The sequence below is a fragment of the Pagrus pagrus genome, assembly GCF_965226575.1.
Source record: "Pagrus pagrus genome assembly, chromosome: 11".
Lineage (NCBI taxonomy): Eukaryota > Metazoa > Chordata > Actinopteri > Spariformes > Sparidae > Pagrus > Pagrus pagrus.
This window is the reverse complement of record NC_140195.1, coordinates 6,284,054-6,302,184: the sequence shown is the minus strand read 5'-3', so window position 1 is coordinate 6,302,184 and position 18,131 is coordinate 6,284,054. Positions and strand designations below refer to the sequence as shown.

General features: G+C 38.7%; 4 protein-coding genes across 4 annotated transcripts; all 4 read left to right on the top strand.

Moving 5' to 3' along the window:
* Positions 1-1,771: 1,771 nt before the first annotated feature.
* Positions 1,772-2,737, top strand: LOC311264725 (P2Y purinoceptor 1-like; the record flags this gene model as incomplete). The annotated part of the gene is made up of 1 exon (XM_084365816.1): positions 1,772-2,737. One exon carries the CDS (start codon positions 1,772-1,774, stop codon positions 2,735-2,737), a length of 966 nt encoding a protein of 321 aa, XP_084221942.1.
* Positions 2,738-6,074: 3,337 nt separating this feature from the next.
* On the top strand, positions 6,075-7,061 carry LOC311264724 (P2Y purinoceptor 1-like; the record flags this gene model as incomplete). The annotated part of the gene is made up of 1 exon (XM_084365815.1): positions 6,075-7,061. One exon carries the CDS (start codon positions 6,075-6,077, stop codon positions 7,059-7,061), a length of 987 nt encoding a protein of 328 aa, XP_084221941.1.
* Positions 7,062-9,696: 2,635 nt separating this feature from the next.
* LOC311264723 (P2Y purinoceptor 1-like) lies at positions 9,697-10,662 on the top strand (the record flags this gene model as incomplete). The annotated part of the gene is made up of 1 exon (XM_084365814.1): positions 9,697-10,662. One exon carries the CDS (start codon positions 9,697-9,699, stop codon positions 10,660-10,662), a length of 966 nt encoding a protein of 321 aa, XP_084221940.1.
* A 3,325-nt stretch (positions 10,663-13,987) lies between these two features.
* Positions 13,988-14,974, top strand: LOC311264722 (P2Y purinoceptor 1-like; the record flags this gene model as incomplete). The annotated part of the gene is made up of 1 exon (XM_084365813.1): positions 13,988-14,974. One exon carries the CDS (start codon positions 13,988-13,990, stop codon positions 14,972-14,974), a length of 987 nt encoding a protein of 328 aa, XP_084221939.1.
* Between the last annotated feature and the right edge of the window lie 3,157 nt (positions 14,975-18,131).

Sequence of the window (18,131 nt, the reverse complement as noted above, 5' to 3'; positions counted from 1 at the left end):
AAAACAGCAGATTTCCACACAGTTATGGTTAGAGAGTGCGTTGTGGTCATAGTCCTGCTGCTTACAGCTGTCGGTCGAGCACTTCGTCACACTGCAAGGCAAAAGAGGAGGCTGTACCTGCGTTTGGTTTAAAAGAAGAAGGCTGTTCATTGTTACATCATATTCAGTACAACGTAGTGAAACTTCTCTGTATTTTACCCACCCCTGTGAGGCAGTGGGCAGCCACAGTGTGGTTTCAAGTTGTGTCAGTTTAACTTTCGCTAATCATCACAGTTTAACTTCAATAACTAGTTTCTGTCTAACTTCTGCAGGTCAGTTTATTGAAGTGCATTTTTAACCACATTTTCTAGTTGGGTCAGATTCATCAGTGTGTTTGTCAGTGTTTTGTGTCATTTTATAAAAGTTTTTTTATGAAATGAGTCTGCAGCTTCTTTCTGCTTCAATGAGCTTCATAGTGTCTTTTAGCTTACAGCTTTCAAACCGACAACTCTAGTGCTTTGGTTCATTCTCACCGCTTTTGTCACATTTTGTAGAAGTGGACCATAAAAGATGGTTAACAATGATAAAAATAACAAAATGTTAAATAATCTTTTCTCTATATCTCTAGGTCTAAATATGTTCACAATGATTCATGAGAAAGAATTGGTGAGTGCTGTCTCTCCAAACTCTACCACCAGAGGGGAGACTCTCACCTTCCCATTCATGAGAGTGATGACGAAGACCTATATCAGTCAAACTGGTCAACACTTACATGCATCTATACTTTGCATCTCATAAGGGGCTAGGGATGACTAAAACATTGAACTCTAAACTACTGTTGTATCTTGGTACTAACATGCAGAACTCTTCTTTACACCTCATGTGGACGTTGGCTGTTCACTCCCACATGAAGATTTGTAAAGCATAATGTTCATCACAAAGTCTGCTTTAAGAAATTACCACAGTTGACTTTACAGGCAGACTCCTGATTCCTGTTTACGTCTTAGTGTTCATCGTTGGTCTGGTAGCTAATGGATGGGGACTGAAGTCTTTGCTGCACAACTGGAAGAAATTAAAGATCATCAATGTGTTTGTTCTCAACCTTGGACTTTTAATATCAAAGGTCACATTTAATGCAAGTGTTTTCTATCTTGTTGAGTGACTAAAAATCAATCAAATAACTAAGTCTGATTATTATTAAATTAAATTAATAGAGACTGAAACATATACCTTTATGTATTTATTTAATTATTACATATGAAATTAAGGGTGACTTCTACATAAACATAATGTGTTTCTTATACAAGTATTAAACATATAAGTAATGCATTTCAAATGGGTTATTCTGTCTCCGGTAACAAACCACACATCGAGTTATTTATTTTATACACACTGACTCAACATGATAGAAAAACTTCACCTTAAATGTGACCGTTTACATCGACCTAATGTAATAGAAATAGCTGTAAAATGTACATGTCAAGTCAGTGTTTGAGCCATCAGCTCAAAGTGGAGAAGTAACAACAGGATGCGGTAAACCTAACTGTTTCTCAAAACCCTGGCAGATTAGATATAAGAGTGGTAGAGGTTCATGATGCTTACCACTTACAGACAAACCTTTGTCTTAGGCTCCGCATTGTTTCACAAACCAGCCAATTGAAGTCATTTCCTGAATATTGGCAGGTGCAGATCTCAAATATAGTATGTAGAGCTTTGATTCAGTTTTAATCAGTTGAGAAGACCAGAACATTCACTGAGAGAAGGAACTGTACCTACTGCTGTCCAGAAGATGATGAATAAAACCACCTGTCCTCAGGTCAGCTTGGACTTTACAGGCAGATTCCTGCCTCCTGTTTACATCTTAGTGTTCATCATTGGTCTGGTAGCTAATGGATGGGGACTGAAGCTTTTGCTGCACAACTGGAAGAAGCTGGGTAACGTCAACGTGTTTGTTCTCAACCTTGGACTTACAGATGTTTTGTACCTGCTCACACTGCCATTTTTGGTGGTGTACTACTTCATGGATAGTAAATGGATCTTTGGAGAAGCATTCTGCAAGATAACAAGATTCTGCTTCAATGTGAATCTATATGGCAGCATTGGATTCCTGACTTGTATAAGTGTGTACAGATACCTGGCCATTGTTCACCCAATGAGAGCAAAGGGAAGAATAACTGTCACCCATTCTGTGATTATCTCGGTCATGGTCTGGCTGTTGGTGAGTGTTCAAAGTCTTCCAGAGATGTTCTTCACGAAGACATATAGAAACAACTCAGAAAAATGCTTCGATACCACGGATAACGCCAACGTTGAGGAGTACCTGAAATATACTCTTGGATGGACCCTCACTGGGTTTTGTATCCCGTTACTCATCACACTGGTCTGCTATGGACATGTGATTGTTGTTCTCTGCTGCACAAATACTATTGACAAGGTACTGAAACAGAGAAGTTTAAAGTTGATGTTCATCTTGATTCTTCTCTTCTCTGTTTGTTACATCCCCTATCATGTACTCAGAAACCTTGACCTCTTGGCAAGAGTTCTTATCAAACAGGGGATATGCCATAAATGGTATGATGGAGTCTACATTGCTCGTCAGATAAGTCGTGCCCTTGTGTGTCTGAACAGTGCTCTCAACCCTCTGGTTTACCTCCATGGACATGAAGACATTCGTGCTCAACTCAGACGACTGATCCGGCAAGCACGTCGGGCTGTCATGCAGCCGTCTGCTCCCCCTACTCAATTTGCCCTGGTGTAAATGGTCTGACATGAGGATGAAACTGAACAATTGCATTGCACCATCTTCCACTCTAATGCTGTCAAGGTTTTGTGTAACCTGCTCCAAAAGCTGAGATTAAACAATACAATTCCCTTAAACGATTCTGAAAATGTTATTGAGAATAGGACCAGATATTGTGGACAACAGGCTCAGTAAAATACCCTCAAACAGGAAGTGCATTGTGTGAATGTGTAAAAATAAACAGGGTGCAAATTGTACTGTGACTGCAACACAACCTCATAACATCAAAGTGATGAACAGATTTAGTTGCACTCGCACAGAATATGATTATCAAGCAAATGTGAAATCAGACAAAAACAATACACATCACAGATGTTAACAACTTTGTCAGCATTGTTGTGCAAAATAACTCCAACTCCAACTTTAGTGTTTTTACTGTGAGAAAATACTAATAATTTTGATTAAGTCAGTTGAGGAAATCCAACAACCTGCTGGCTAATTAAGGCATTTTAAAACCCATTGGATAGCTGGGCTGCTTGGTTCCTCAAAAGGTTTGTTTGTTACAAATGTACTAATGCACTCTGTTCCAAGTGAACGTCCTGTTTTTCTGCCCTCACTACAATATAAGTACATGGTGGACAAATACAGAAAAAAAAAAAAAAAAAAAAAACACAATTCAAAGAAAGTTTGCTGACGCAGTTAGTCTTTGAGGTTTTCACTGGAAGCCAATTCAAATTCAGTGCTAGTGATTGGCCAACTAAACACAATTTAAAAAAAGTTTGATGACGCACTTTGTCTTTGAGTTTTTCACTGGAAACCAATTCAAATTCAATGCTAGTGACATTCTGACTAAAGATAAGATACCATGAACATATTTTAACTAAGGATTAAGAGTCTAAAGACATACTAGTGGCACTGTGAGGCTGTGCTTTGAACTGAATCCTAACATTAGCATGCTAACATGCTCACACTGACAGTCCTAACATACTTATGATAATCAGGTGTAATGTTTGTTTACAAAGTTCACCTTCTGAGTTTGGCATGTTAACACGGCAGAAATTAGCTATAATCTCAAAATTATACATCTGAGGCTGATGGGAATATTTGTCCTGTACACACACATTGCACAACTGAAATGCTAACTTACTGAAAACTTTACAATTACAATTCGTCCTGAGGAGGTCTTGAGCATGTGTGCAAATTTCATGGCAGTATTCATCCAACAGTCGGTCAGATACTTGGTGATGGAAGAAATGTCACCAAAATCATTTTTAATTCCAAGACCTGGCCTTGTGGATGCCAGGAAAAATGTGTTTTATTGTTGTTAATATTTTTTGGAGGGTTGTGATTGTTTATTGTTGTTCTTGGATATTTAAATATGTGCTTTATCCAAATGTTTCTTTTGTATTCACTAGCCTAAGTTGCAACAGTGTATGGAATAACATGTCTATGAATGAATCAGATGCTGTGAAACTGTGGCCGCATGCAGAGTAAAAGTATAACTTGTGGAGGGAAAAGGTGTTTGAAACCTTATTTCGAAGCAAAATCACCAAACTTTTGAGTTTTTTTTTTTTTTTATCAGATTTGACTGCCGATTCTATGTGCAGTTTTTAAGTGAAGTTCTGGCTTTCTCCCTATTCATTAAGATTGGGTCTGGTCTTGTTAGCCTGAACTAAGTTCCTTGGAGCATTGCCAAGATCAGGGACGTGCACATGATTATAGAGGGGCAGGGGCTCAAAGTCAGACAAGGGCAGTATGTGCCACGCGCATAGCGTGCAGCAAATTTTTTTCAGGCCTTAGTAACACAATATGTAGATTAATGTAAAATTAATAAACAAAGTACTCATAGAAAGCTAACTACTTAGCTGTGTATCCTGTGTAGCTGTGAGTGATATGCAATTGCAATGTATATTATTAGCTTACAGTAGTAGTAGCAGTAGTAGTTGTAGTTGCATGAATGCAGAAGTATTCATGCAACTACAACTACTACTAGTACTAGCCTACTACTAGTACTACTACTAGGCTACTAAAGCAACCCTACAGTAAGCCAGCATATAAAATGGTACAGTATCATTGCTGCTTGGTCACACACACACACACACACACACACACACACACACACACACACACACAGCTAACTTAGCCTGAGACCTATATTAGCTAGACAATAAGCTAGACCAATTTCCCGACTTCCCACAACCGAGTCATGACTTCCGAACTGCTAGGCTAAGACTAATATGATAATTTTTCCAAGGTTGCACATTAACACAGCTTGCATAACAGAAATAAAATCATGGGAGGGCAAGTGCAAACTAGAAATACAGGCTACACATCTAAAAATGTGACAAAACCAAGAAATTACTACTGTGACTGCTACTGTGAATGTTAGCAGGAACAGCAATGTTTACAACAGCAAAGTTACAATAAAGTCAATATCTGGAAGAAGTTTAAGATTTGTGGCAAGATAAACAGCCTACACAGACAGCTGTCATATTAGATTATTCTGAACTCTCATTAACAAGCAGTTAGCTTAACAAGCACATTTGAGGGGTTTCTGAAATATGACTCATATTTATGCACGTTGAATGAGTGGAAGGCGACTTGTTAGCCCCCACAAGGAAGTTATGTTGATGGATTTATAACTCACAAAGGTTCAAGTCGCTCCACTGTCACGTCTCATCTATGTGCGTGGTGGACGTCAGCGGCTTCTCTGTCTGTCTGTCTCTCTCTCTCTCTCCCCCCTCTGTGAGAGACAGAGCCGAGCCACAGCGGACAGAGAAGTGGCTTTAGACTCAACACACGCACAACACCGTATTACAAGGAAATGCGTACGGTAGATAAACGTGGCATTTTTATACTGCAGTTTTTACATCCCTTTGCACAACACACAAAAAGGGCACTTTTTAATACGAGGCAAAAAGGGCAGGGGCTCAAGCACCCCTTGGGCCCTATGTGTGCACGTGCCTGGCCAAGATGGCAGCCGAGTGGCAAGACTTGACTAGAAGGACTTTGCCCCAACTCCCCAGTCCCAAATTTCACCCACTCCCATCGGGTCACCCTGTTTGCCCCATTAATATAAAAACAGCCGTGACATGTGCTCCCTGGCTATCTCACTTTTTCATCTTTGAACATGGTGCAGTATGTAGATGGACTGAAGTGGCATTTTACACTTAGCAGTGCGTCCTGTGTTATCAACCTTCCATCTGAAAGGGAACTTTATTTTTAATCTTGCAAAGATAAGGCTCTCAGAAGAGTTTTCGACATGAAGCAATCTATGTGGGTGATTTCTTCACCATTCTGGGCATCATTGCATACTTGTTTTGCAGCATTGGCGGCTTTCTTAGAAGGAGACAGAATGAATAACACCTCTTGTCCTCGTGTCAACTTTGACTTTAAACACGGATTCTTGCCTCCTGTTTACATCTTAGTGTTCATCGTTGGTCTGGTAGCTAACGGATGGGGACTGAAGTCTTTGCTGCACAACTGGAAGAAACTAAAGATCATCAATGTGTTTGTTCTCAACCTTGGACTTACAGATGTTTTGTACCTGCTCACACTCCCATTTTTGGTGGTGTACTACTTCATGGATAGTAAATGGATCTTTGGAGAAGCATTCTGCAAGATAACAAGATTCTGCTTCAATGTGAATCTATATGGCAGCATTGGATTCCTGACTTGTATAAGTGTGTACAGATACCTGGCCATTGTTCACCCAGTGACAGTGATGGGAAGAATAACTGTCACCCGTTCTGTGATTATCTCGGTCTTGGTCTGGCTGTTGGTGAGTGTTCAAAGTCTTCCAGACATGTTCTTCTCCAAGACATATAAAAACAACACTGAAAAATGCTTTGTTACCACGGATAACGCCCACGTTGAGGATTACCTGAAATACAGTCTTGGATGGACCCTCACTGGGTTTTGTATCCCGTTCATCATCACAATCGGCTGCTATGGGCACATGGCTGTAGTTTTATGGACATTGAAGAGAACTGACAAGGTACTGAAACAGAGAAGCTTGAAGTTGTTGCTCATCTTGATTCTTCTCTTCTCTGTTTGTTACATCCCCTATCATGTATTCAGAAACCTCAACCTCTTTGCAAGAGTTCTTACCGAACAGGGGATATGCCATGAATGGTATAATGGAGTCTACATTGCTCGTCAGATAAGTCATGCCCTTGTGTGTCTGAACAGTGCTCTCAACCCTCTGGTTTACCTCCATGGACATGAAGACATTCCTGCTCAGCTCAGACAGCAGCTCCAGCAAGTTCGTCAGATGTTTAACCGTTGTTTTTTGTCAAACCCCAGCAGAAGGCCTTTGGCACGGACTGCAGACGAACTTTAACATATGTTCAACATGTGTTAACAATGTTGAAATAGGTTCAACATTATAGGTCATAATTGTCTTTCTAATACATATGCAATGCAAATTAGAGGGATGACTTAAAAAATACATTCTTTTATCATTATGTTGGTTTATTTGTGTGTTTAATCATTTCTACATGGTGAGTTATTTTGTTATGCTGTGTGTTGTCATGTGTTAGATGGGACTAAATCCAATCTAAAGATTAAATAAGTGTTCAGAAGTTTGTAAGTGTTGCAGCAAAAGAGGTGGACAGAAATTTTTGCTGTAATAGATGTGTATGATGAATCCAAATGTTTAGGGATTTGTAAATTTATCACAAAGGCATAGATCTTTTATTCTGTATTTGTTACAATACAATGATTTGGTGCATCAGATTGAATATTTATCCACTTTTTTCATAATGGCAAAGCTGAAAATATAAACAGATTTATCATCACATAGACCGATTCAACATTTCATCTGTATATATATATAAAAAAAAACCGATAGAGAGTAAATCATCTTTAAAATGTTTTAAAATGTGAATTATTGCAGCTGTTAAAAAAAGAGACCATGTGCAGGTACACAACTGTTTACTGTTGCTTTAACAAAGTTATTGTGACTACTTCAATTTTCTGTACATTCACTTGTCATGTGTTTGTGCTTCATTGGCTCATGCTTTTTCTTATCTTATTTGTTTTTAATAAAGACACATTTTACCAATGTATTTCCTTCCATACACCTTACCTACAAATACAAGAAATATAACATTCACTCCTCTGCTTATTGAAGCCTACATTAGTCTCATGTTTTACCTGTAAGATCCATTTGTTCATGACTTTGTTCCTCATATGTGACGTAAAAACAGCAGATTTCCACACAGTTATGGTTAGAGAGTGAGTTGTGGTCGTAGTCCTGCTGCTTACAGCTCTGTTGGTCGAGCACTTCGTCACACTGCAAGGCAAAAGAGGAGGCTGTACCTGCGTTTGGTTCAAAAGAAGAAGGCTGTTCATTGTTACATCATATTCAGTACAACGTAGTGAAACTTCTCTGTATTTTACCCACCCCTGTGAGGCAGTGGGCAGCCACAGTGTGGTTTCAAGTTGTGTCAGTTTAACTTTCGCTAATCATCACAGTTTAACTTCAATAACTAGTTTCTGTCTAACTTCTGCAGGTCAGTTTATTGAAGTGCATTTTTAACCACATTTTCTAGTTGGGTCAGATTCATCAGTGTGTTTGTCAGTGTTTTGTGTCATTTTATAAAAGTTTTTTTATGAAATGAGTCTGCAGCTTCTTTCTGCTTCAATGAGCTTCATAGTGTCTTTTAGCTTACAGCTTTCAAACCGACAACTCTAGTGCTTTGGTTCATTCTCACCGCTTTTGTCACATTTTGTAGAAGTGGACCATAAAAGATGGTTAACAATGATAAAAATAACAAAATGTTAAATAATCTTTTCTCTATATCTCTAGGTCTAAATATGTTCACAATGATTCATGAGAAAGAATTGGTGAGTGCTGTCTCTCCAAACTCTACCACCAGAGGGGAGACTCTCACCTTCCCATTCATGAGAGTGATGACGAAGACCTATATCAGTCAAACTGGTCAACACTTACATGCATCTATACTTTGCATCTCATAAGGGGCTAGGGATGACTAAAACATTGAACTCTAAACTACTGTTGTATCTTGGTACTAACATGCAGAACTCTTCTTTACACCTCATGTGGACGTTGGCTGTTCACTCCCACATGAAGATTTGTAAAGCATAATGTTCATCACAAAGTCTGCTTTAAGAAATTACCACAGTTGACTTTACAGGCAGACTCCTGATTCCTGTTTACGTCTTAGTGTTCATCGTTGGTCTGGTAGCTAATGGATGGGGACTGAAGTCTTTGCTGCACAACTGGAAGAAATTAAAGATCATCAATGTGTTTGTTCTCAACCTTGGACTTTTAATATCAAAGGTCACATTTAATGCAAGTGTTTTCTATCTTGTTGAGTGACTAAAAATCAATCAAATAACTAAGTCTGATTATTATTAAATTAAATTAATAGAGACTGAAACATATACCTTTATGTATTTATTTAATTATTACATATGAAATTAAGGGTGACTTCTACATAAACATAATGTGTTTCTTATACAAGTATTAAACATATAAGTAATGCATTTCAAATGGGTTATTCTGTCTCCGGTAACAAACCACACATCTAGTTATTTATTTTATACACACTGACTCAACATGATAGAAAAACTTCACCTTAAATGTGACCGTTTACATCGACCTAATGTAATAGAAATAGCTGTAAAATGTACATGTCAAGTCAGTGTTTGAGCCATCAGCTCAAAGTGGAGAAGTAACAACAGGATGCGGTAAACCTAACTGTTTCTCAAAACCCTGGCAGATTAGATATAAGAGTGGTAGAGGTTTCATGATGCTTACCACTTACAGACAAACCTTTGTCTTAGGCTCCGCATTGTTTCACAAACCAGCCAATTGAAGTCATTTCCTGAATATTGGCAGGTGCAGAGCTCAAATATAGTATGTAGAGCTTTGATTCAGTTTTAATCAGTTGAGAAGACCAGAACATTCACTGAGAGAAGGAACTGTACCTACTGCTGTCCAGAAGATGATGAATAAAACCACCTGTCCTCAGGTCAGCTTGGACTTTACAGGCAGATTCCTGCCTCCTGTTTACATCTTAGTGTTCATCATTGGTCTGGTAGCTAATGGATGGGGACTGAAGCTTTTGCTGCACAACTGGAAGAAGCTGGGTAACGTCAACGTGTTTGTTCTCAACCTTGGACTTACAGATGTTTTGTACCTGCTCACACTGCCATTTTTGGTGGTGTACTACTTCATGGATAGTAAATGGATCTTTGGAGAAGCATTCTGCAAGATAACAAGATTCTGCTTCAATGTGAATCTATATGGCAGCATTGGATTCCTGACTTGTATAAGTGTGTACAGATACCTGGCCATTGTTCACCCAATGAGAGCAAAGGGAAGAATAACTGTCACCCATTCTGTGATTATCTCGGTCATGGTCTGGCTGTTGGTGAGTGTTCAAAGTCTTCCAGAGATGTTCTTCACGAAGACATATAGAAACAACTCAGAAAAATGCTTCGATACCACGGATAACGCCAACGTTGAGGAGTACCTGAAATATACTCTTGGATGGACCCTCACTGGGTTTTGTATCCCGTTACTCATCACACTGGTCTGCTATGGACATGTGATTGTTGTTCTCTGCTGCACAAATACTATTGACAAGGTACTGAAACAGAGAAGTTTAAAGTTGATGTTCATCTTGATTCTTCTCTTCTCTGTTTGTTACATCCCCTACCATGTATTCAGAAACCTCAACCTCTTTGCAAGAGTTCTTACTGAACAGGGGATATGCCATAAATGGTATGATGGAGTCTACATTGCTCGTCAGATAAGTCGTGCCCTTGTGTGTCTGAACAGTGCTCTCAACCCTCTGGTTTACCTCCATGGACATGAAGACATTCGTGCTCAACTCAGACGACTGATCCGGCAAGCACGTCGGGCTGTCATGCAGCCGTCTGCTCCCCCTACTCAATTTGCCCTGGTGTAAATGGTCTGACATGAGGATGAAACTGAACAATTGCATTGCACCATCTTCCACTCTAATGCTGTCAAGGTTTTGTGTAACCTGCTCCAAAAGCTGAGATTAAACAATACAATTCCCTTAAACGATTCTGAAAATGTTATTGAGAATAGGACCAGATATTGTGGACAACAGGCTCAGTAAAATACCCTCAAACAGGAAGTGCATTGTGTGAATGTGTAAAAATAAACAGGGTGCAAATTGTACTGTGACTGCAACACAACCTCATAACATCAAAGTGATGAACAGATTTAGTTGCACTCGCACAGAATATGATTATCAAGCAAATGTGAAATCAGACAAAAACAATACACATCACAGATGTTAACAACTTTGTCAGCATTGTTGTGCAAAATAACTCCAACTCCAACTTTAGTGTTTTTACTGTGAGAAAATACTAATAATTTTGATTAAGTCAGTTGAGGAAATCCAACAACCTGCTGGCTAATTAAGGCATTTTAAAACCCATTGGATAGCTGGGCTGCTTGGTTCCTCAAAAGGTTTGTTTGTTACAAATGTACTAATGCACTCTGTTCCAAGTGAACGTCCTGTTTTTCTGCCCTCACTACAATATAAGTACATGGTGGACAAATACAGAAAAAAAAAAAAAAAAAAAAAACACAATTCAAAGAAAGTTTGCTGACGCAGTTAGTCTTTGAGGTTTTCACTGGAAGCCAATTCAAATTCAGTGCTAGTGATTGGCCAACTAAACACAATTTAAAAAAAGTTTGATGACGCACTTTGTCTTTGAGTTTTTCACTGGAAACCAATTCAAATTCAATGCTAGTGACATTCTGACTAAAGATAAGATACCATGAACATATTTTAACTAAGGATTAAGAGTCTAAAGACATACTAGTGGCACTGTGAGGCTGTGCTTTGAACTGAATCCTAACATTAGCATGCTAACATGCTCACACTGACAGTCCTAACATACTTATGATAATCAGGTGTAATGTTTGTTTACAAAGTTCACCTTCTGAGTTTGGCATGTTAACACGGCAGAAATTAGCTGTAATCTCAAAATTATACATCTGAGGCTGATGGGAATATTTGTCCTGTACACACACATTGCACAACTGAAATGCTAATTTACTGAAAACTTTACAATTACAATTCGTCCTGAGGAGGTCTTGAGCATGTGTGCAAATTTCATGGCAGTATTCATCCAACAGTCGGTCAGATACTTGGTGATGGAAGAAATGTCACCAAAGTCATTTTTAATTCCAAGACCTGGCCTTGTGGATGCCAGGAAAAATGTGTTTTATTGTTGTTAATATTTTTTGGAGGGTTGTGATTGTTTATTGTTGTTCTTGGATATTTAAATATGTGCTTTATCCAAATGTTTCTGTTGTATTCACTAGCTTAAGTTGCAACAGTGTATGGAATAACATGTCTATGAATGAATCAGATGCTGTGAAACTATGGCCGCATGCAGAGTAAAACTATAAGTTGTGGAGGGAAAAGGCGTTTGAAACCTTATCTTGAGGCAAAATCACCAAACTTTTGAGCTTTTTTTTTAATCAGATTTGACTATGTGCAATTTTTAAGTGAAGTTCTGGCTCTCTCCCCATTCATTAAGATTGGGTCTGGTCTTGTTAGCCTGAACTAAGTTCCTTGGAGCATTGCCAAGATCAGGGACGTGCACATGATTATAGAGGGGCAGGGGCTCAAAGTCAGAAAAGGGCAGTATGTGCCACGCGCATAGCGTGCAGCAAATTTTTTTTCAGGCCTTAGTAAGACAATATGTAGATTAATGTAAAATTAATAAACAAAGTACTCATAGAAAGCTAACTACTTAGCTGTGTATCCTGTGTAGCTGTGAGTGATATGCAATTGCAATGTATTTTATTAGCTTACAGTAGTAGTAGCAGTTGTAGTTGTAGTTGCATGAATGAAGAAGTATTCATGCAACTACAACTACTACTAGTACTAGCCTACTACTAGTACTACTACTAGGCTACTAAAGCAACCCTACAGTAAGCCAGCATATAAAATGGTACAGTATCATTGCTGCTTGGTCACACACACACACACACACACACACACACACACACACACACACACAGCTAACTTAGCCTGAGACCTATATTAGCTAGACAATAAGCTAGACCAATTTCCCGACTTCCCGAAACCGAGTCATGACTTCCGAACTGCTAGGCTAAGACTAATATGATAATTTTTCCAAGGTTGCACATTAACACAGCTTGCATAACAAAAATAAAATCATGGGAGGGCAAGTGCAAACTAGAAATACAGGCTACACATCTAAAAATGTGACAAAACCAAGAAATTACTACTGTGACTGCTACTGTGAATGTTAGCAGGAACAGCAATGTTTACAACAGCAAAGTCACAATAAACTCAATATCTGGAAGAAGTTTAAGATTTGTGGCAAGATAAACAGCCTACACAGACAGCTGTCATATTAGATTATTCTGAACTCTCATTAACAAGCAGTTAGCTTAACAAGCACATTTGAGGGGTTTCTGAAATATGACTCATATTTATGCACGTTGAATGAGTGGAAGGCGACTTGTTAGCCCCCACAAGGAAGTTATGTTGATGGATTTATAACTCACAAAGGTTCAAGTCGCTCCACTGTCACGTCTCATCTATGTGCGTGGTGGAGGTCAGCGGCTTCTCTCTCTGTCTCTCTCTCTCTCTCTCTCCCCCCTCTGTGAGAGACAGAGCCGAGCCACAGCGGACAGAGAAGTGGCTTTAGACTCAACACACGCACAACACCGTATTACAAGGAAATGCGTACGGTAGATAAACGTGGCATTTTTATACTGCAGTTTTTACATCCCTTTGCACAACACACAAAAAGGGCACTTTTTAATACGAGGCAAAAAGGGCAGGGGCTCAAGCACCCCTTGGGCCCTATGTGTGCACGTGCCTGGCCAAGATGGCAGCCGAGTGGCAAGACTTGACTAGAAGGACTTTGCCCCAACTCCCCAGTCCCAAATTTCACCCACTCCCATCGGGTCACCCTGTTTGCCCCATTAATATAAAAACAGCCGTGACATGTGCTCCCTGGCTATCTCTCACTTTTTCATCTTTGAACATGGTGCAGTATGCAGATGGACGGGCATGGCATTTTACACTTAGCAGTGCGTCCTGTGTTATCAACCTTCCATCTGAAAGGGAACTTTATTTTTAATCTTGCAAAGATAAGGCTCTCAGAAGAGTTTTCGACATGAAGCAATCTATGTGGGTGATTTCTTCACCATTCTGGGCATCATTGCATACTTGTTTTGCAGCATTGGCGGCTTTCTTAGAAGGAGACAGAATGAATAACACCTCTTGTCCTCTTGTCAGCTTGGACTTTACAGGCAGATTCTTGATTCCTGTTTACATCTTAGTGTTCATCGTTGGTCTGGTAGCTAACGGATGGGGACTGAAGTCTTTGCTGCACAACTGGAAGAAACTAAAGATCATCAATGTGTTTGTTCTCAACCTTGGACTTACAGATGTTTTGTACCTGCTCACACTCCCATTTTTGGTGGTGTACTACTTCATGGATAGTAAATGGATCTTTGGAGAAGCATTCTGCAAGATAACAAGATTCTGCTTCAATGTGAATCTATATGGCAGCATTGGATTCCTGACTTGTATAAGTGTGTACAGATACCTGGCCATTGTTCACCCAGTGAGAGTGATGGGAAGAATAACTGTCACCTGTTCTGTGATTATCTCGGTCATGGTCTGGCTGTTGGTGAGTGTTCAAAGTCTTCCAGACATGTTCTTTATGAAGACATATAGAAACAACACTGAAAAATGCTTTGTTACCACGGATAACGTCCACCTGGAGGATTACCTGAAATACAGTCTTGGATGGACCCTCACTGGGTTTTGTATCCCGTTCATCATCACAATGGGCTGCTATGGGCACGTGGCTGTAGTTTTATGGACATTGAAGAGAACTGACAAGGTACTGAAACAGAGAAGCTTGAAGTTGTTGCTCATCTTGATTCTTCTCTTCTCTGTTTGTTACATCCCCTATCATGTATTCAGAAACCTCAACCTCTTTGCAAGAGTTCTTACCGAACAGGGGATATGCCATGAATGGTATAATGGAGTCTACATTGCTCGTCAGATAAGTCATGCCCTTGTGTGTCTGAACAGTGCTCTCAACCCTCTGGTTTACCTCCATGGACATGAAGACATTCGTGCTCAGCTCAGACAGCAGCTCCAGCAAGTTCGTCAGATGTTTAACCGTTGTTTTTTGTCAAACCCCAGCAGAAGGCCTTTGGCACGGACTGCAGACGAACTTTAACATATGTTCAACATGTGTTAACAATGTTGAAATAGGTTCAACATTATAGGTCATAATTGTCTTTCTAATACATATGCAATGCAAATTAGAGGGATGACTTAAAAAATACATTCTTTTATCATTATGTTGGTTTATTTGTGTGTTTGATCATTTCTACATGGTGAGTTATTTTGTTATGCTGTGTGTTGTCATGTGTTAGATGGGACTAAATCCAATCTAAAGATTAAATAAGTGTTCAGAAGTTTGTAAGTGTTGCAGCAAAAGAGGTGGACAGAAATGTTTGCTGTAATAGATGTGTATGATGAATCCAAATGTTTAGGGATTTGTAAATTTATCACAAAGGCATAGATCTTTTATTCTGTATTTGTTACAATACAATGATTTGGTGCATCAGATTGAATATTTATCCACTTTTTTCATAATGGCAAAGCTGAAAATATAAACGGATTTATCATCACATAGACCGATTCAACATTTCATCTGTATATATATATAAAAAAAAACCGATAGAGAGTAAATCATCTTTAAAATGTTTTAAAATGTGAATTATTGCAGCTGTTAAAAAAAGAGACCATGTGCAGGTACACAACTGTTTACTGTTGCTTTAACAAAGTTATTGTGACTACTTCAATTTTCTGTACATTCACTTGTCATGTGTTTGTGCTTCATTGGCTCATGCTTTTTCTTATCTTATTTGTTTTTAATAAAGACACATTTTACCAATGTATTTCCTTCCATACACCTTACCTACAAATACAAGAAATATAACATTCACTCCTCTGCTTATTGAAGCCTACATTAGTCTCATGTTTTACCTGTAAGATCCATTTGTTCATGACTTTGTTCCTCATATGTGACGTAAAAACAGCAGATTTCTACACAGTTATGGTTAGAGAGTGAGTTGTGGTCGTAGTCCTGCTGCTTACAGCTCTGTTGGTCGAGCACTTCGTCACACTGCAAGGCAAAAGAGGAGGCTGTACCCGCGTTTGGTTCAAAAGAAGAAGGCTGTTCATTGTTACATCATATTCAATACAACATAGTTAAACTTCTCTGTATTTCACCCACCCCTGTGAGGCAGTGGGCAGCCACAGTGTGGTTCAAGTTGTGTCTGTTTAACTTTCGCTAATCATTACAGTTTATCTTCAATAACTAGTTTCTGTCTAACTTCTGCAGGTCAGTTTATTGAAGTGCATTTTTAACCACATTTTCTAGTCGGGTCAGATTCATCAGTGTGTTTGTCAGTGTGTTGTCATTTTATAAAAGTCATTTTATGAAATGAGTCTGCAGCTTCTTTCTGATTCAATGAACTTCATAGTGTCTTTTAGCTTTCAGCTTTCAAACCCACAACTCTAGTGCTTTGGTTCATCCTCACCCCTTTTGTCACATTTTGTAGAAGTGGACCATAAAAGATGGTTAACAATGATAAAAATAACAAAATGTTAAATAATCTTTTTTCTATATCTCTAGGTCTAAATATGTTCACAATGATTCATGAGAAAGAATTGGTGAGTGCTGTCTCTCCAAACTCTACCACCAGAGGGGAGACTCTCACCTTCCCATTCATGAGAGTGATGACGAAGACCTATATCAGTCAAACTGCTCAACACTTACATGCATCTGTACTTTGCATCTCATAAGGGGCTAGGGATGACTAAAACATTGAACTCTAAACTACTGTTGTATCTTGGCACTAACATGCAGAACTCTTCTTTACACCTCATGTGGACGTTGGCTGTTCACTCACACATGAAGATTTGTAAAGCATAATGTTCATCACAAAGTCTGCTTTAAGAAACTACCACAGTTTTTCTAAACAAGAGATCATATCCGATACGTTGTAAAGATTGTAATGTAGCACTTATTATACAAATTATAGAATAATAAGTAAATGGACAAAACTTACAGGCGTGTATGGAGATTTTACATTTACAGCTGAGGGCTTCAAACAGGAAGTGTCATTTGAATAAATAGTAGGTAATTTTCTTTCATCTCTCAAAAGCCAGTTTTGAACCAACTTCTTTTCAGAAGACAAAATGAATAACACCTCTTGGCCTCTTGTCAGCTTTGACTTAACAGTGGAAAAAACTAACAATCATCAACGTGTTGTTACACCCGTCCACGTCATGAATATTATCATTCATCTGTATTTTGTGTGCTAAAACTATTCTCACATAATGAGCTACATGATACAATTCTGACACAAACGATAAACACTTGATGATTGGTTTATCTTTGCACTAACATATAAAACTGTTTTGTTAAAGTACACCTTAGCTGATGATGCAGATTGTTCACAGTCTTTTCACATTAAGATTTAAAAAGAAAAGGTTGAGCACAAAGTCTGCCAGTGTCTCTAACCCCAAGACCACAAGAGTTTCACTTTGTGCTTTGCATATGACAGAATAATGAGCAGCAGTTTTGCACAAAGTGGAAAATGGACAGAGCTTGTGACAATTTTTCTTAATAGTGATCTTATATCTGCGGTTGAGACAGGAGGTTTCAACCAGGAAGTCATCTTTGAACAAATCGTGGGTAATGGTTCTTTCACCTCTCATAAGACAGATCACCCACAGAGGAAAAGGTGCACAAGCTAAAATTTGTACTAAATTTGTATTAAATCAAATTAATACAGACTGAAACATATACCTTATGTATTTATTTAATTATTACATATTAAATTAAGGGTGACTTCTACATAAACATAATGTGTTTCTTATACAAGTATTAAACATATAAGTAATGCATTTCAAATAGGTTATTCTGTCTCCGGTAACAAACCACACATCTAGTTATTTATTTTATACACACTGACTCAACATGATAGAAAAACTTTACCTTAAATGTGACCATTTACATCGACCTAATGTAATAGAAATAGGTGTAAAATGTACATGTCAAGTCAGTGTTTGAGTCATCAGCTCAAAGTGGAGCAGCTACAATAGCAAAGTATTTCGCTACAGGATGCGGTAAACCTAACTGTTATTCTAAACCCTGGCAGATTAGAGACAAGACTGGTAGAGGTTTCATGATGCCTACCTCTTACAGACAAAACTTTGTCTTAGGCTCTGCATCGATTCACAAACCAGCCAACTGAAGTCATTTCCTGAATATTGGCAGGTGCAGATCTCAAATATAGTATGTCAAGGCGTGGGCTTAC